Genomic DNA, 20,743 nt, shown 5'->3' on the forward strand with positions numbered 1-20,743 from the left:
CATGTTTCTTTTCATTTGTTTCTTTGCTAAACTAAATAAGACATAGATAAGCTTATATTTATTTAATGACAAAATATATAAATCTATATTTTTATAATTCCTTGATATGTTTATATAAATAAATGGAAAAAATATTATAAGACATATTTTTTTAATTAATATTTCTATTAAAGCGAGTGATAATTATGTAAAAAAAGAAAAAAGGAAAAAAAGAAAATTATACAGAAATATTTAGGTACCTAGTTGTTAAAGGCAGTGTCGTGAACATGTTTCTTTTCATTTGTTTCTTTGCTAAACTAAATAAGACATAGATAAGCTTATATTTATTTAATGACAAAATATATCATTTTAAGCACCAACATTTCGTGTAATAATAGGTATATTTAAACGGTATAGAAGATACCTACCTTTTCAATAATACTTTGGTTTATCTAATTCTCAAAGAAACTAAACAGGGGCAGGTCACGTTTGTTTAAATAACCCAAAATAGCTGCTCCAATGATTTCCTAATTACTTTCAATGTTTCGATTGGTAAACATACGATTTACTTTTATAGAAAAATAAATATAGGTTGGGACCTACCTATATACAAAGTGTAGGTACCCATAAAATATAGGTACCTACATATGAGAGGAATCATTACCAGTCTCCCATGCCTTTGAATTAAAAAATACCGGCTAAATGTGAGTCGGACTTGCATTTCGAGTGTTCCATACCAATTTTAATGAAAAATGAAATACTTATATTTTTTTCACTTTTTGTATTTTTTCCGTAAGTAACCTATAGGTTTTAATTACGCTTCAAATTTCATACAAAACGCGACAGACGGACATCAAAGCGATCCATGAGAATTCCATTTTTTCCTTTTGAGGTAGGGAACCCTAAGGGAAAAAAAACAAGCAAATTATTTATTTATCCATATCAGACATCAAACCCCATTAGGGCAGGCACCTCAAAGAATGACGTCCATAATGACTTACGATTTGTGTTGACGCCATCTTGCGAATAAATATTGTACAAATTAACCTCCTGGCGCCCACCTGGCTTTGCTAATAGCTGGCCCATGTGTCAGCTGATAAGCTTTTAAGGAATTGTTAGCAAACCGTGAAATGTCGTTATGGGGATCACATTTTTTGCCAAACTCAACTAAGTTTGTAATTAAAATTTGAAATGCCATTTTTTTAGCTTCACGCTGTATCTCGCATGTAGCAGGATAGGTGGGGAAAACCTAGTGTTAAGACGTCCGCACCCGAGTGGCGACACTCAACGCCTTACAAACAAATGCCTTGACCTTAGAACGATGAAAATATTAAATATTTCATTTCCTCGAATAGGAATCGAACCCACAACCTGTCGCTGCGGCACGACTGAAATAATAATGTAATATAAATATTGTTACTTTTGCAAATAGGTACATATATACTAATATTTGAAAATATAATAATAAGTATTACTCGTGGGCGCGACTTTTATTCCATTTTTTTCGATATTACCTGAGACACGCATTCAGTTGACTAAAACTGATTATTCACAATTCTTGACATCTGGAATGGATTACCATTTACATAAAACGTTGATAAAGTTTCATCCTTTGCAGATGTTAGACGTTGTAAAGTATGCAGTAAGATAATAGACTACGAAATGAAAGTTTATTACACACGTAAGAATACAATATTGTATTATTTATATTTGGATTGTTTCTGTTTTAAGTATTATTAGCTTTAGACGAATATAGAATCCGATATTAAAGATACAGATAGGTTTTTTTAGAGTAGGCAGAGGTGACCTAGAAATCTATTGTTAAGACATTCTGTTCCCATTAAGATACATCCATCCCTCAGTTTCCGCCGAATTCTGGAGGTATTGCGTGCCTATATGAGTTTATTAAGATAAAACTTAATCATGTTTTTAAAATCCTCGTACTTGTATTATAAATATATAAATTTTAATATCTATTTCAAAATTTTAAAACACTCATACTGTACAGTGCATACAAGTAATTAGAATATTAAAGTGTGCATCTTATTTGGTCGGTTTTTTTTACAATTAAATATAATACATGCATATATTATAACTGTAGCCGTAACTAATGTTCATATAAAACATAGTATTACCATAATATAAGTTCTTAGGCTGATGAGGATATACAACGTGATAATTAAATACATATAGATTTTTTTTTAATTGTCAATATTTTCAAGCAATTTAACCTGTTGCCGATAGAACAATTTTTATCAATATATGTATAGAAAATTTATATTAGAAATTAAAATTTATTTAAAAAAAATAAAGGTCTAGTATCATTTTATAAATCTGAAATTTTCGTAAAGCACTAGCTCTATATGAGCATTATTATTATGATTATTAGAAGGCAAATAACAAAAATCAAATATCATTGTAATCTAAAATCCACCTAGAAATACGATTAGGCTATCGAACATAAAGACCTACAAAAGCAAAAACTAAATTGTAAATCTATACGCCCTCGGAACCGGAACCACCCTCTCAAATACCAACCACCACTTCTGACAGTAAAAAACACCTCAAAAAAAAAAAAAAAGAACTCGGCCGGCACCGGCAGACGATCATCGGCAAAATCAGTTTGCGCCGAGCCACCGTGGGTGGAGGTTGTGTTGCTCGCACGTTCAACCGCTGCTACTAGCGTTCGCGTCTTTAATTCCGATAAAGTAAACTTACCAAAACTATACGAACAAGTATTTATCTACCTCATTTATAAGTGACGTTTACAAGGTGCTGTGAAAATAGTATATGGTTTAAAAGAACGTTAATTTACGTAACAAGAAAATAAAATTACCTCAGGATGGGTAAGTTAAAAAAATATATTTTGACAGTTACAAAAATAAATATATTGCTTGTGCATAAAAATATTAAATGACTACAATGTATACAATGAAAAACGAATAATTCTGTTGTCTAAATTATTAATTGTAATATTTTGAAAACATAAAATAGGTACTAGGTTAAGCATAATTAGGTATATAGTCTTTGAATAGATGAAAATACTGTTTCTTTAATGTTCTACGCTAAATAAAGTGTACTGAATTAATCGTAATTATTTTAAACGATTTAATTAAAATTTAAAAATGTTAAAAGTGATTCAATTGAGTTTAAATTCACATAAATATACAATTTTTAAGATATTTCATACGCTTTAAATAGTTGTAAAATGACTTTATTTTATTTATTATTATATAGAATTTCATATATAAACAATTTCATATTTTAAATAAGTAATTAATTAGAGTATTTTGAATGTTTAATCACATTTTTTTATATTGCGAAATATTTAAATAATTTTATAAGTACATTTCTGTATACCTAAGTAGGTATAATGTGTAGTACCTATAATGTGTATAATGTCTTTATTTTTCTTTTAATCTTAATAATCGTAAATATTAGTATATTTAATAATTGATTAAATAGAATTTTCATTTAAATGTCAATTTCTTTTTCAAGTTCAATAAATTAAACATTTTATTACAACCATTTTAATAGTAATTTTCAGAAGTTTCATTCTAATTATATTAGAAAGCAGTTTTATATAACACGAGTACTGAAATATACTTCTGTAAATTATGTAGGTACAAGGTCTAGAGTAAAATTAGTAACACGAAATCAATACTCACCAAGTTAACTAATAACGCTCTACTACGTACATAAACATAAAGGTGCTTATGCCGACTTTAATTTATGAACAAAAAGATTTAATGTAGATACGCGAGTAGTCACTTGTGTGAAATAACTTATTTAATTCCCAAATATAATATGACGCAATAATATTTTTATTGGTTCTTTATATCAATCGCCATGAACATGTCATAACGTGTCGAAGTTAATAAGGAAGATTAATCCACTATATAAATTATTTGATAATGATGAAATTTATACACAAAAAGTATTACTTACTATTGTATTGGAAATCTAAAATTTTATTTTCATTTCAATTTACTAATATAAAAATTAAATTTAAATTGTGAAATAAAATTGGTACCTACTACCAAAAAAATTTTGGTCTAATTCTAAGAATTTCTGTTTTTCCTTTTCTACCTTGTCTAAAACAATATTACGGATATAATGTCAGTTAAGATCCGTATCCTTTTCCTATAGGCACTTCTAATTATACAATTTACTAAGTTGGCGGCCTTCTCGCTTGCAAAATATATATGCCGAACTTTCACAGCGTCGTAATAATGCAAAGAGACTTTAAAAGATTAGAACATAATAGTGCGGAGGTGGACGCGTGGGAACGCTCCCAGCGTTCACGTGCCCACAACAGTTAACTACTAAAATACAACATTAATATGCGAGATAATTTCTCATCTCTCCTTCCGTCTCTCTCTCCTCCGTTTGAATACCTGAAGGAAAAGGGATCTGGAACTCTGCACCAGCTCTACATATGATTGATACAAAACGTTTTTTTTTTATGAAATTTAATAAATAGGTTATAAAATAATTCGAAAACATAAATGCGCAAAGTTGTCATGAACTATAAAACTGGAATTATTGAATCACCACACCTGAGTTTAAGTTAACATATTTAGGTATTTGTTTTAGCATAATTATGATACCAAAAATGTTATTTTAACTTAAATATGATGGACACAAGTAGACGAAGACCTCATTAAATTTAATTAATTATAGTTCTAATATGATTGTCCAGTACGATCAACCAGTCATGGCCGCCCTGAAATTAGGTTTTCTAAACTTTTGCGTATTTTTCACTCGGAAAGAAAATAATCAAAAGTAAGACAAAAATCCTAAAATCAAATCTGCACAAACATCTACAACTTCAAGGCTACCACAACTTGTTGACCGTACTATAGTGTGGCCTGTGGGTTATTGAAATGTGCACTGCGTCGCGTAGGCCCGCGCTCTTAGGAAAGACGGCAATAGCTTAGTTAGTGGTTCCGGATACGAATCGGACGTGTCGGATGTCGGCGTGAGTCACGCGGCGGCGCCCACGTCGGGCTCATGCGCCCACTGGCGCCCAGCCCAGCCCAGCCAGCGCCCGCACATATCCGTGCCGTATCGATTTATTGTTCTGTCACAATATCGATTATTTTTTATTATAACTATTTATAGCTTGCTTTAAGAAAATCTATAATTTTGCAATATGTTTATAAAAAAATTGTACCTACGTTGATTGTGGGTTCGATCTACTACACAGTAGAATAATTACGTTTAACTATTTTTATTTTCTCTCTTTGTCAACGTAACGAAACTCAAAATTGGGGGAAAGATTTTTTATTTCATAGGCCTATTAGGTATTATGTTAAATATTGACTGACAACTATTTTTAAAGTTATTAGGCTATTTTTGATCGAATATTTTCTTTACTATTTACTTTTTAAATTATAATTCATTAGTGGCTGTAGTTTGTACATGGATGATGTATGAGAAAATCTATTATTTTTGGCATTTATAAATGTAATATATGTAATCCAAAACAATGATTTTTTTTATATTCGTTTATTTATCCGTACGTTTCTGCATGCTAACCTCGGAAGCGGCTTAACCGTTTTAAATGACGTTTACACTAATGTATTTTAGAACACTTCCCTTACCATTTACTATTTGTTTAATTTCAATCTGTTGAAAATAAAAAAATATCTATATCAATTTAAAGCATTTTTAATAGAATTGGCTAAAGCTTTAGTTTTCAATGCATAGAATATAGATATTGTCTTTGGTCGCTAATTTAAAAAAAAATGGATGATTATTATTTGTCTGTTTCGTTGTTTCTTTTTTCTCTAAATAACGTACTAAATATGAAATGATCCAAATTCGTGCTTACTAAAAATGGGTCAGCAATATAATAAGAGTCCCTATAATGAATGTACCCGTTTGAAAATGTCACCATTTTCAAAATGTAAGCAGGCACATCCGCACAGTCGCTGCGACAGATATAGCCGGCGTCTGCCGCGCGTCTAGGCTATTTAGGTTTTGGCATTGGACACTCAGCCGTGGGAAATCGAGTTGAACGACTGCGGTGACAGTACTGTGGATAAGAGTTTTGGGGACTTGGTAACTTGTGCCTGTGACTCCTGCTTGACCACTCCGTTACCCATAACCAAGAAGTTACTCTTATACGAAATGTTTAATCCAATGTATAAGCTAGAGGCCAAACGTGGCGAAAGGCCACGAGAAATTCGGTTCCCACTCGGAGGAAAGAAATATTTAATATATTTTTCCTCTTTCATTCCTGCGCTCTGGTGTTGAGATAAAGTTCGGCGTAGAGTTCCGCCATTCAACACACAAAGCCGGAAAATGAGGAACGGAGTATCTTAACCTTGCTATATGAAAAACAATAACCTCGTCTGCTTAGTGTTTTAAGTACGCACAATCCTCATTAGTTTATTGGAGGTTTAGCAGTTATTCAAAATTTCGATAAATATGAAAACGAATAATTTTTATATTTATCTAAACTTAGAATCAACACTCAGAATAATTATCCAAATTAGTGTTCTCGTAATTATGAATTAGAGTCGAAAATGATGTGGCAAAGAGTACAGCGAACTGACATTAAGAGCTAGAGCATTGGCTGAGATATAAATGTTATGTATATTTTATTATTATTTTTCTCAATTTCACGCTGTATCCCGCACGAAGTAGCCTAGTGTTTAGACAATATACTCTCCGCTTTCCGCCGTTTTGAGTAGCGGTACCCAACGTCGCGCTTTGCCTCGATACCAGAGCGAAGAAATGAAAATATTTCATTTCCTTAAGTAGGAATCGAACTAGCCCAGTCCAGCCCAGTTTTTATTAAACGATCAGACGACTAATTTAAGAATCTTTCCCACAATTCCGCAATCTCATTTGCTAAACTATACAATGCTTAAAATAACAATAGCCTCAAAATAAGTTTAAAAGGCGGTTAATGTGTTTATCGATGTCGATGCTGTCGCGGGGTGGCGCTCTGGCGGTCGATAACTCGATAGGGCTGGACGCGCGCCAGCTCGCCGCCGGTCCCGCCAGAGGACTGCCGACTGCCGACATCACATAAATCCACCCTCGCGACGCCTGACTGCCAGTATTATTATTTTATATTATAAGTATTTTTTTTTGTGCTAGACTGAATAGGAATTTGTACTGAAAGTAAGGTTGCTAGATTATTACCAGCCAGATGCTTAGTAAGCGTAATAAAACATATCAATAAAATAAAATAAAAATTAGGTTCACACTGTATCCCGCACACAGCATGGTAGGCAGAGGGTATCTAATATTCTCCATTCCCAACTTTCCGCCGAATTCAGGAATGGAGGGTTAAGTGGCGGAACTAAGCGCCACGCTTTATTTCGACACCAGAGCAAAGAAATGGGGATCGAACCCACAACCTGTCGTGTTTACAGTCACATATGCCCCTGCGCCAAGACTGGCATCAAATACCAATAGAACAATTTTCTTAAAACTAACTCTAAATTTAAAATAAATGCAAATTTACCGCTATAATTACTTCTAAAAAAGAACTTTATAAACTAAATTCACCAAGTCATGTGAATGTTATAACTGTCTCTACGTTAAAAAACAATTGTTCTTACTTCGGACCATTTAAAACTTGTTCACATTAATTTCTATTAGTTGTTTACTGGGAAAATTGTATTTTAACGTCGAAGATAATTAGATTTAAAGTAACCACAGTATTTAGCGCCGCTACATATTATGTGAAACATAAAGGAGGCACGTTGCAATCAGGTGGAACTCCCATTACCTATTCGCTATTATCATGTTTCAGTTTATTGAAAGAATCTTAAAATAATTATTGTAATATAGGTAGGTAAATATAAATACAGACAGTGATTAAATCTGCAGTAAATAAATTTTAATTTATAATAATATGTTATTACTTATTATATATAGGAGAACATAGCACCGAGAACTATTATTTTAATATGTATGGTTAAGTTCTTTTTATTGTCTTTAATTTTTATTTTCGCAAAATATTTTGGTCCAAAATCTAAATCATAGGCATAAACTTTCTGGGCACACAGCTTAGAAAATAGGATCACAAACGAAATTTTCTAGTTTATTTAATACAATGTGTAATAAATTTTATCTAATTGTGATACGAATGAAAAAAATATTTTGAGCGCAAGTCGGACTCGCCCATCTAGGGTTCCGTATCAATTTTAGGACAATAGGTCAACAGAAGAATTGCCTGTTTCCTTTAGTGGTACGAAACACTAAAAATTGAAAAAATACATTAAACTTTCAAAGAAATTGAATGCAAACTACCCTTTTATATTTCTTGTGTGTAACGCATTTGTAAAGTCATTTGTTTATTTACCGCTTGTATTCTCGTAAACATATTCGTACGTAAATGCGGTTAGTTGAATTAGTAGTCATTTTATATTCTATTTTGGCCTAGATTTTCAAGCAAGAAATATTATTATTTATTATGAAATTATGAGGATATTCTACGCATAAATTAATTTAATATTCTTATCCTTAATTTATTTTTATACATTTTGTTCACAGATGAGCGGAAAGCGCACGCGCAGCTATAGATGTGCAGTGCATCAAAGAGACCGTGAGGTCAGCTCTGAAAACGACTTTCATCTTTTATTGGAAGATCCCACACTTTTTGCCAGGTAAATATACTATAAAGTTTATATTCTATTTGATTTCCACTCCAGGAAATAAAATATTTATTATCTTCATTTCCTCGCTCTGGTAACGACGCAAAACCTCCAGAATTAAACGGAAATTGAGGAACGGAAGTATGTACGAAAACTATAAAAACTCGCATTATTTTATAAAGTGCTTACATATCAAAAACTGGTAAAATTTTAAAAATATATAATAAACATTATATTTCCAGCTGTCATTATTTATCGACCAAAAAGTTAGTATTTATTAAATGTACTATGCTATGACTGCAATTGTAATGACGTCAATACAATACCCACTAGGAACCATGTCTCATACGCATACATAAAATTACAAGTGGAACATGAACAAATAAAAATTTCAGTTAATTTTAACCATACAAAATTATTAGTGTATTTTTTTTTTCATTTCTTAATAAACTAAGTTGTTATTGACGTTACTACAAAATTTTATATGTATTTGTCGTGTCAATCTGTCATGTACTGTGCTTTCTTGTTGTAAAACGGTTTATAAATTGCCCCAACGGCAATAAAACCACATTAATATCGGAAAAGTAATGAATTTCTTATTCATTGCTTAGAGATTTATTTTTGTAATTTTCTAAATTAGATTTCAGTATATAGTTATAAAAGTACAATTACTTGTTGTTACAAGCAAGATTTGTTAGATTTGTTTAGATCTTACTAATATTTAATTGATTATCTTATAGAATGGTGCACCTCGTAGCAATGGAAGTGCTCCCAGAGGAGAGGGATCGTAAATACTACCAAGAACGCTACACATGCTGTCCGCCGCCCTTCTTTATTATTTGCGTCACATTATTAGAGGTAAGTTCAGTAAAATAACTATAGGGTTCCTTTTGCATATTGAGTATTCTTGCCAAAACTAATATAGACTTTAAGATCGATATACGTATACATGCAAAACGTTTTAACTATTGACTCTGATTCCAACAGAATCGAGTAGAGATAGGGGGGCTGGGTGATCCGAGCCTATCCCAGAATAGTCCTGTGTCCACCCCTAAAAGCTTAAAAAAAATTACACTAGTACATCTGTACAAGCCGTCCCCCCAGAAAATATCTCTAGATACGGCCAAGCTTCTAACGCAACGAAGCGAAGTAAAACAGTGGCCATACAGTTCGATCGCATACGGTGTATGTTATAACATATGAATTAATTATTCGCCGTTAGGGGAACTAGAATCGGTGCATCACTTTCTACACGAACACCGCTGCTCGAGCCCCGCTCCAGTTGTTTCGCTTAATTAAAAAGTGTAATTGCGGATTTCACATCCGCACAAACAAGCGGTTTACGTGAATCACAACAATCGTTCTCTTCACGCTATAGACACGCTATAACACTGACTGACTATACTGACTGTACTGACTGACGGTCTCGTCAGTTCGTCACACGTTGATTCACCGCGTACGCACGGTTCCTGTGTGGCGCTTCCCGCTATACTCGCATAGGCCGCGGGTAACGGTTTTCCCTCTATGAATAATGCGTTCGTTTGCGTCTTGTTATGTAGCAAATAACGTAATTTTGATATCCACTCGATTGTCTGTTTTTTTTAATCTTTTAGAATTCCGTACCGAATGGGTAAAACGGGGGATATTTTTAAACTTCGCTATCTCAAAAACCGTAATAGTTAGGCACTTAAAATTTTCACAAGTAATGTATTTCTGTTAGTGCTATAACATCAAATACTAAAACAAAGAATAAAATATTTTTAAGGGGGCTCCTATACAACAAACTTGATTTTTTGCCGTTTTTATAGACGGAACCCTTCGTGCGCGAGTATGACGCACATTTGGCAGGTTTTATGTTCACAAATCAATACGTGTGAATAATAAAAGGGTTCAGGGGAAGTTTATGGGTTTTAATTGATATTGTTATAATTAAATGTTATATTAATTTACCTGTAAAAGGAAATGCGACACAAATACAACGCTTTCATAATACACATTTACTTAATTTTTTTTTTTTCAATATATTCATTGCGTGTCTAAGGCAATAACATATTTCTTATAACGTTTATTATTTTTGCTTAAGTAATACAATTATTTCTTTTTAACATAAAGAGTTCGTGTTTATGATATCTGATGAAGTAAAACTTTACCAAGTCACCAATGAAACCGGAGTGCTTTAACTTATCGCGGCGATATTCATTTTATTATAATTAGAAGCCTATATTCCTTTATACACAAGAATATATTAAAAATCTTTGTTTAGTAAGTTGTCTAATGTTTATCATAAATATTTGATGCACAATTTTCTCAATTAAATTTAAATTATTTTTAAACCTGTAGTTTATTATATTTTTGTTAATTGCTCGCAGCGCTACGCATTTTTCTGCATAGCAGAGTTAGCAAAGAGATCCTTATCTTAAGACGCTTTCCCTCAAGTTTCGTGAAATTTCCAATACATTGCATGTTGAATGGCGGAACTCAACGCTGCGCTTCGTCTATTTAACTACCATTATTTAATATGATCATTGTCTGTTTCCAGCTTGGCGTTTTCACATGGTACGCGTGGGGGTCGGGCAGCGTGGCGGCGGCGGCGGGCCCGGTGCCGGTGGACTCGCCGCTAGTGTACCGGCCCGACCGCCGCCGCGAGCTGTGGCGGTTCCTTACGTACAGCGTGGTGCACGCGGGCTGGCTGCATCTGGCCTTCAATCTGCTTGTGCAGTTGGCGGTTAGTGTTTTGAAAGTATTTGTTTTTATTTTGTATAGTTAATTTGTGGTATGATTTTGGGCCAACCTGTGAAGGTTTAGATTTAAAGTTTCTAACTTAATCTGCACTTAAAAACTTGCGTTGGTGTCAGTTTATACATTTAATATTTGTTATCATCAGGTGGGGCTCCCGCTGGAAATGGTGCATGGCGCTGCACGCTGCGGCGCGGTGTACACGGCGGGCGTACTAGGCGGGTCGCTGGCGGCCTCCGTGCTGGACCCCGACGTGTGCCTCGCGGGCGCCTCGGGCGGCGTGTACGCGCTGCTCGCCGCGCACCTCGCCAACGCGCTGCTCAACTACCACGCGCTGCGTTACGGCGCCGTGCGCCTCGTGGCCGCGCTGGCCGTGGCCTCGTGCGACGTGGGGCTGGCCGTGCACGCGCGCTACACGCGTGAGGCGCCGCCCGTGTCGTACGCGGCTCACGTGGCGGGCGCGCTGGCCGGCCTCTCCATCGGCCTGCTGGTGCTGAAGCACGCGCAGCAGCGCTTGTGGGAGCGCCTGCTGTGGTGGGCGGCGCTGGGCGCGTACGCCGCGTGCACGCTGTTCGCGGTGCTCTACAACGTGTGCGGGCCGCCCGCAGACGAGCTGCACTACATGCCGCCCGAGCCGCCGCCCGTGTACTAGCCCCCCGCCGCCGCCCGTCACTACACGACACGCCTAGTCAATTTACCTTAGTGTGATACGCGATAAGTAGCATTATTTTTGCAGGAGACCGGCGCTAAACGTTTTCGAATGTTTGTTTCTTTGTTCGTCCGTAAATTATGTTATACGTTAAGTCAGACCCCCCGTTCCTGGATGCGGAATGGTTCTGTGACGTCACATTGTAATATAAAATGTAATATAATCTAAGTATTAAAACATAAAAGTTGTGTGAATAAAAGTATGTTATGTCACACTGGGTAGGATCTCTCAAATGAGAGCAGCCGCGACAAGAACGGTAGTGATCTGGAAAACATGAAGTTCATATAACATAATTTTTGGACGGTCCCCTAAAGCGCATGTCGTTTTTCAATAGTTACTTCTGTTGTAATACATATGTTGCGCCGCTGCCTCCTCACGGCCTCCTCGCGATACTTAATTGTTAAGTAGTGTTAATTATTTTAATTGATAGGTGAACTATTTTTGTACCTACTCTCTGCGTCCGTAGTGTTAGGTCGAAGGCGTTACCGCACCAGTGTTATGTTCTGTTCGGTCTGACCGCTCGTCGAGTGCCGATCTTAATATTATAATATAATAGCTCTTTTATACGTACGTAAATTAGTATTGGTTTTTAACGATACAGTTGTAGGGCATTCGGTCGAGCGTCAGCATTGTTATGCCCAGAACACCAAAGATTAGAATAAAATGGCGTCCATACTTCAGTTTAATATTTCTCATATGCTTTATTATTTGATAGCAACTGTTTACTGATTTGTTTAATGTTATTAACTAAAAAAAAACCTATGTAGGTTCGCTTCAATTAATTGCTCAGAATAAGAAAAATATTGAATTAATTGTAATTGCTCAATAGCAATGTTTATTATGATTTACAATTGAATTAATTATTATGCTCAAAGTTGAGATTTTATTTTACGGGATCAACTGTCGCGTCCATACTTCCTCAGTACCTCCGGTACCTTGATGTTTTAACAGACGTTACTACTCACTAGTAAATAGATAATTTATATCGTGTGCCTGATTCCTATTAATGTAAATTAATTGTATACTTTTAATATGAATCAAATAATTCACAAACCGACTGATTTTTTTTTTTTTTGTGTAAATTATTACAGAGTGTTTTCTCATTTAATTTATTTTAAATTTGTTTTTAAGCGTGAATCGAAATAATAATTATGTGATTATATGAAAAAATAAGATTGAATATGAATAAAAGTGATTGATAAAATTTATATGGCATTTATTATTTACAACAATATGCTAACCAAACTTAATAAAAAAAATACAATTCTAACGTAACTAGAATTGAAATTGCCTTGGCTGGGCTTGGCTTCAGAGTTTCCAAATTTCAAATCCGAGTTCAAATCCCGCTACATAAAGTAATTTATTTTTCCTAAAACTAATAACAACAAGTAACCACAACTACATCTTTTGTATCATGTTATTATATTTTATAATAAAATGTCAACATAATTACAATTTGTGACTTTACAATACTAGATATAATCTTTTTTCATTAAATAAAAAGAATTACATCAAGAAGTTAAATCTCCAATTTTTTATTTCTTTAAAGGCTAAGCTAACATGATACATTATTTTGTACTATATATATCTCACTAAGCGTTCATACAAAATCCTAGTAAAACTATGCCAAATTAACCTGCCTAATTAAAAAGCCGTGTTGCATTATTTTTTATATAGGAATATTATGTAAATGTTCGACGTTCGATTCCTACTCGGGGGGGACTGAATTATTTGTTATTTCCGTCAACTTAGAATAGCCCGGTGCATATGGCAAGCAACAAATGTAAATCCAACTTTTACTAACTAAATACAGCGAACAATAACAATGAATTAATCCTAATAAGAAATATTATTATATTTTTGGATATAAGTTTTCAAGTTTATTTTCCTATGATTATAGAGAAACGTTATAAAATGCAAATATAACAAACAAACTTATACGTAATTTCAGTCATATTATTAACAACAAAAATGTTTTTAAATTATCGTTAAGAAGACATAACAAAAAATTCAACAATTTCTAAACGAAAGAAATTATAACATGTTAATAGCAGTTGTTTATAAGACATGTGAGGCCTCTATGGGGACAGGCGCCCTGATCGCAGCCCCCCTGAGCTCATTTAATAAACACAAGTCTACTAGAGAACTAATATTTTCCTTTAGATTATTCAATTCGCGCCTCAATTTAATTTAATACAAAGGCTGGTAACTTAGAACAAGAATAATTGCAAGTCCTAATTTTATATTTACTCCAACTTTGTATGTAATACTGAACTATAAATAAATATTTTAACCTAAAAATAAGTCCGAAACAGTCCTACGGTGGCGCGCACCCATAAAGGAGTTTGTCGTTGTTGCAAATCTTTACTACATTCAGAAGCGTAATCGTGAAGTTTTGAACATTCTTCATGTAGTCTTTTCTGTAATAAAGTAAAAATATATCAAAAATAGCAGAGTATGCGGAGGGAATCTAATAAAGGAACACATCGTTTCCAATACACCACCGATAATTCGAGACATTTGTTTGTTTTTTCAGCTTCACTCTGTATCCTGCAAGTTGCAGGGCATACAGAGGGAGCCTAGTGTTAAGACACTCCGCTCCCCCTTTCCACTGAATTCTGGAGGCGTTGCTTGTTAAGTGGCGGAATTGAACGCCGCGTATGCTTGTTATTAAAGGAAAGAGACGAATCTAATTCGCGAATCGAATCGCTCGTGGATAATAATAATGATAAAGGTATAGTTTTTAGAAGCGCGGCGTTGAGTTCTGCTACTCGACATTTAATGTAAAAAGACAAAGAGTAATATATATTTTTTCAACATTAATAATAAAGTTACAGTAATTTACTTGTAAATCAGTCGATGTAGTAAATATGGCGGCCTGTGCTTCAAGATCACGACGAACTGATCTTTCTCCCAAATTAGCTGAACCTACTACTGTAGCCCACGGGACATCGCTGCCAGGAGGATAATACCTGAAATAATTTATATACTTTTCTTTAGTTAGCAAATGTAACGTAGTGTTTAGACACTCTATTTTCATCCAATACGGTGCATATTTTTTTTATCAAAGTGAAGGATGTGAAAGTTCATTACCCTGAATGGGGCTTGAACCCACAATCGTGGCGTTTAGTTAGACGCTATAACGCTGGGTTAGGACAACCTAGTGAAAGTACTCATTATAATGTATATGACATAAAAATTTCTTATAATGAATACAAGTGTTTAATTTTCGGGAAAATTTTAAGTGCTAATACTTAACAATAAATTTTGATTTAGTATTTCAATGCATATTTATAAAATATATGTATATCCAGTTGTTTGGATTGATTTAATATAAGACATATATTGTAATATTAAACATACAATTTTAGAATTATTTTTAAAATTGGCAAATATAATTCAAGTATTCTAACAATATATGTAGGTACTGACACATCTTTCACATAAACAGTAATTAATGAAATTTAAATGAAGTAATTTAAATAATAAATTAAAATGGATTTACCATAAGCCTTTAGCATGGAATGTCCAACCGGGCCTTTCATACTCCAACATGTGTACTCTACTTGTTTGATTGTAATCAACAACTTGGTGCCAAAATCTAAAATAAAAATTATTATATTTATTATTTTCTTTATAATCATTATATTTACTGACGCTATAATGGGGCAGTGAGACTTCTTCAGATAATAAGAGTAATGAGTATGAGCTTGTTTCACACTTGAGAAAAGCTCTCTCCCTCTATATCTGAGTACTAAACACATTGTTGAATAACAAAATACAGCGCTAAGTTCTGCCACCTAACACACTATACCTATAAACACAGACATGAAGTGCGTAATAGTGTCTTGATGCTACATACTCTGTTCCTATTATATAGCATATATACAATATATAGACAGAAAATATATAATTAATCTAAGGTGAAGGTATTACACATATACACTATAAAATCAATAAAGATTAGTGTTTACTTGTTGTGTACTTACTGTCTAGCTATTAAAGAATATGCATGAGGAATTCCACCAGCAGGTCCCGCAGCTCCTTTGAATCCATTAGCCTGAAAATAGTTACAATTACCACTTAAATTACCTATTTTATGTAAAGTACCTAATTTTAAAATAAATATACATACATTGGGATGAGCCATCAATAGACTTATATTTGCTTTGCAGTCTTTTAATAATATTTTAGCATATTTTGCAGTCAAATTAAAATACCCTGTTGCCAAACGAAAGTAAGAGCCTTTTGGTGCGGAAGATAAAATACTGCAAGTTGCTTGCTCATCTTGATTAATTTTAAATTCACCCATTTGTATGAGGGGAAACACCCAAGTGTTTGCTTCTGACTGGTCTATAAAAGAAGCAAATACAAAAATAAAGTTAGCTTGAGAGTAGTTATCTAAATATTGGGACTTGGCCCTTGAGATTACTGCCATATACAATTAGTTGTTGCAGTTAACACATGTTAATAGATTGGCACTGTATTCGGCATTTATCAGGATAGGTAAGATGATGGAACTCTGTTTAAGACAATCCATTCCCCACTAACTTCCCAATTTTTAAGACATTGCACACTTAAAAAAACTCAATGCTTTGCTTTGTCTTCTTACTAGATCAAGAAAATGAAAATAATTCATTCCATTCAATGGAATATATTTATTTATATCACCTTATTTATATTTGTTATAGAATAAAAGCAATCTCTTTATAATATGCTCATATATAAAATACATTATAAAAGATAAATACCATCACTAAATGATGATAATTTTGTGGCTTGTTGATATTTCCATTTTTCTATAACTGCTTCAATACTTTGGCCAATTTTTTTCATTTCAACATTAGTTGTTTTGGAATCATATCTTGCATCTTGTTTACTATATTTTAGGACTTCATCTACAATATTATTTTTTATTTCTATTAAAATTAACCTCATTGATAATACAATATTGAACTAAAAAATAAATTAACAACTTACTGCTCTCATACCTATGAGTTCACAGTAAAAATTTGCAAGATCATCATCTTGAATTTCAATGTAACGGTCTTGCCTCTGTTGGAAGTAATCATTTGAACAGTTTGCACCACTCAAGATAACAGAATTATCCGCTATATACAATTTCATGTGTTGTAGACCAACAATTTCATTGTAACGAGAAGGAAGTACCGTCGACCAAAGACCTTGCAATCTAGGTGTTTGGTATAAACCTAAGTAACATTTATCGATTATACTATTAACAAACTGTTGTAACAAAGTTTGAGAGTTAATTTTGCCTCGTGTACCTCGTTGATAATCTAGCAATACTTTAAAATTGAAATCTTCTCTATGTTTAACATTGTGCACAGTAACCTCCAATAACTTTTTCTCTAATTCACCAGTACCTATATACAAACTTGCTAATGAAATTCTTCGTTTGGCGTTGCGAAATCGTTCGCATAGAGTGTTATAAAATTTGTTAGGATCAGTAATTATATTTATATTTTTAGCATTTATTGGAAAACACGGCGCTAAGTTGAACATCCAGTTATAATGTTGCAGCTCAGTAGGTTTGAATCGAAACGACATTATTATTAAGTGAATTTATGTTTCAAATTTAAAAACAATTATTTTATTAATATTTAAATCTATAATATCTATAAATAGAGAGACATTCTAATATTCATTTATATCAGCCTCAGCACACAATACAAATACATATTTTCGATTATTTTGTCAAATGTCAATTACAATCTAGTATATGTTCCTTGATTACAATTGTCAATTCAGAATGTTAACAGACTACATAATAAAATTGCAGAAAAGTCCGAAGTTCGAATTCTCATCACGCAGGTTTTTTTCCTAATTCTCTTGTTATATAAAATTACCATACGTTAACCTGAACTATGCGACGTTCTGCAATTTGCTCAGAATTTATTATATTTACCAATTTCTAAACTTAATAAAAATTAAAATTTTTACGTATTGCCATTTTATGGGGATTTTTAAATTCTAATATACAAACTTATAATGCAATTGTATCTGAAAAAAGAAGCCAGTTAAAAATACGATTTAATTTAATAATTAAATATAGTAATTTATCATTATATAAACATCTCAGGTCAGAATTTAGCTGCTGTTCTTCTTGCATAATGTTATTTTTCTTGATCTGGCAGAAAGCAGGGAATGGAATATATTCCCTGCTTTCTACCAAAATTCAAGACCTTATGTGTTAACTGGTGATAATAAATTAAAAATATATATTTCATTAATAAAAATATATTTAATATATGTTTGTATGTATAATTACAAATTTTATATAGCTGTGTGAACATATAAGGTATTAGTATTTATATTCTGCCTCCATAACTTCATTTTGTTCAATTCCATAATATATTTTATTTGATTTTATATATGCCCAAGACATTCTATTAGAACTAAAGTGCACACCAACATCCCCATTTTTGGATAATGTTATAGCACCGGCAGTATTATTAAGACGCTTAGTCATTCCTGTAAAATAAAAGAAAAATTATGACATGTTTAAAATTAATGCTTGAAATATTACACAAGTCTAAATAATTACCATTCACAGCTGTTTTTGTTGCTTCATTTGTGTTTGTTCCATTTTCCATTAATTTGATTATACTGTGTGCTAAACAGTATTTTAAAATGGACTCCCCATGACCTTTTGTGATTTAACAATAAAGTAAATTATAAATAACATGAAATACAAAATATTAACACATTTACACATATAATAGTTTATTTAACTTCCATGCATAAATATATATATATATCATATTATATGTATATTTAACAGACCTGTAGAAGAAACTCCTCCAACATTATCATCTGCATAAGTACCACTACCTATTTGCGGTGTGTCACCAATGCGTCCAACAGCTTTACCACTCATGCCTCCTGTACTTGTTGCTACAGCAACATGCCCATTCCTGTCTATTGCTACTGCACCTACAGTGCCAACTCCCCCCTGTAAAATAACAATTAACAAAATTTAATATGTGGGTTTCATTGAAACTTGGAGATTTTTTTTTTATTTTCTTAGTCTAGTAACATGATACAACCTTGCCTTACAACCCTGCTTTATGCAGAATACAATGTAAAGCAAAGAAAACGAACATTATCTTAATATCTTTCATTAATTACATAGAAAGCTTACTTCATTTTTCATTCCTATTTCAGTTCTCCCAAACTCTCCATGCTTCAAAAATTCTTCCAATGCATGTCTTGCATTATCACTGATCAAAGACTCAACAGGAACTGACTGGAATCCCTAAAGAAACACAGGAAATCACTCAACTGAATACTTTTCCAGAAAATAAAAAAGATTGAACAAGTGAAATGTTGTTTATACCTTTTCTAATGCAAATATCTTAGCACCTTCACCTCCTAATAATGAGTGATTAGAATCTGTTAATACTTTACGAGCAATACTTATGGGATGGTCAAAATCTTTGAGTAAAGTTACAGCACCAACATCAAGTTTTTGTCCACACATTATACTGGCCTCCATCTCTACTTCTCCACGCAAATTCAAGACTGACCCATATCCTGTAGAGTAATTATTATTATAACATTACATTCTGCATATATACGAAAATTGTAGTGAAATATTTTTTACAAAAGTTACTGACCAGCATTAAAGTATTCGTCTTTTTCCATAGAAATAACTGCTGCTTCAACCGCGTCTAAGGCATTACCTCCCTTTTCCAATATTTTATGCCCAGCGATCACTGCAACTTTTACTCCATTTAATTTTCCCTGGACACGACTTTGAGGAATATCTCCGGCTCCACCATGCACAATAATGATAGGTTCCATTGTAAACTACTAGAACACTCTATACTGCCTTTTATTTAATAAATATAAAGTGTAATTGAAATTAAATTCCAGATATCACAGGCTACTCTTTATCATATTTTCTAATCAAACATTTGCTATCAAGACTATAAATATTATCAAACAAATATATATGCAATAAATATATAGTATTGTATATAGAACTAATTGTGTACAGAGTTTATATTATATCTTTGTAAAGAAAAGAATAATTCTACAGAAGTCCATTTGATTTAAAACTGAAAATAAGCATTACGACTATTTAGTTAAAATAGATATTATAATGCATGATAGATATATTTATCTAGTTTGTTGTGTTATTTACATTTACATTGGGTAGAAAACAATATTTATTAAAATTTCTTTTAATTAAAGTAGTATCAAAAATAAATAATTTGCGCAAGAATAGTCAATTAATAATTAATTGATATATCATATATGTCAAAAAATATAAAAATATGAATTAAATTAATAACCGATAATAAGCGCAGTTTACACGCTTGTAGAGGCTTGCCATTTTCTTCACAAAGTTTTGGATACCAAGACGCTGTTTGTTCGTTATATTCAAGTAAATGTGTTCCGTGGTTATATTATACTAGTCGATCGTCGCGGCTTCGCCCGCTTGAATAAGAAGTGAAAGAAGTGAAAAGGTTTAAGTTTGTTTTTATAGTATTCTTACGAGTACTCAGAAACCCGGTCAACTTCGAAGCACTGTAAAATCCAGATAAATTAATAAAATTAAATAGATTTGAAGCAGAATATTATAGATTACTTGAAAATAACAAACAGTGTTCTGTTATCATTTTATTCTAAAATGATCAGAATTTTCACCATTTAATAATGTGTAACTGAATTAATT

At 32.9% G+C, this 20,743-nt stretch overlaps 3 protein-coding genes across 3 annotated transcripts in view; 1 reads left to right on the top strand and 2 right to left on the bottom strand.

The window, feature by feature from the left end:
• stet (rhomboid serine protease stem cell tumor) overlaps positions 1-13,250 on the top strand; it is a 72,583-nt gene extending 59,333 nt beyond the window's left edge. The window contains exons 6-9 of the mRNA XM_085198116.1: positions 8,497-8,609; positions 9,338-9,455; positions 11,137-11,322; positions 11,482-13,250. Coding sequence (XP_085054242.1) covers positions 8,497-8,609; positions 9,338-9,455; positions 11,137-11,322; positions 11,482-11,985 — 921 coding nt within the window. The 3' untranslated portion in view covers positions 11,986-13,250. The remainder of the gene's footprint in view (positions 1-8,496; positions 8,610-9,337; positions 9,456-11,136; positions 11,323-11,481) is intronic.
• Positions 13,242-17,780, bottom strand: PGS1 (Phosphatidylglycerophosphate synthase 1). The gene is made up of 7 exons (XM_085198118.1): positions 17,034-17,780; positions 16,794-16,940; positions 16,178-16,395; positions 16,032-16,102; positions 15,548-15,643; positions 14,888-15,014; positions 13,242-14,462 (listed from the first exon to the last, which is right to left on the bottom strand). Exons 1-7 carry the CDS (start codon positions 17,608-17,610, stop codon positions 14,337-14,339), a joined length of 1,362 nt encoding a protein of 453 aa, XP_085054244.1. The 5' UTR covers positions 17,611-17,780; the 3' UTR covers positions 13,242-14,336.
• A 504-nt stretch (positions 17,781-18,284) lies between these two features.
• LOC146531503 (putative isoaspartyl peptidase/L-asparaginase GA20639) lies at positions 18,285-20,273 on the bottom strand. Its single transcript, XM_085198028.1, has 6 exons — positions 19,680-20,273; positions 19,400-19,596; positions 19,205-19,318; positions 18,847-19,015; positions 18,608-18,709; positions 18,285-18,534 (listed from the first exon to the last, which is right to left on the bottom strand). The coding sequence occupies exons 1-6, from the start codon at positions 19,864-19,866 to the stop codon at positions 18,365-18,367; spliced, it is 939 nt and encodes a 312-aa protein (XP_085054154.1). The 5' UTR covers positions 19,867-20,273; the 3' UTR covers positions 18,285-18,364.
• Between the last annotated feature and the right edge of the window lie 470 nt (positions 20,274-20,743).

The sequence above is a fragment of the Heliconius melpomene genome, chromosome 15, assembly GCF_056956725.1.
Source record: "Heliconius melpomene rosina isolate 202511_hmr_F chromosome 15, ASM5695672v1, whole genome shotgun sequence".
NCBI classification, from domain to species: Eukaryota; Metazoa; Arthropoda; class Insecta; order Lepidoptera; family Nymphalidae; genus Heliconius; species Heliconius melpomene.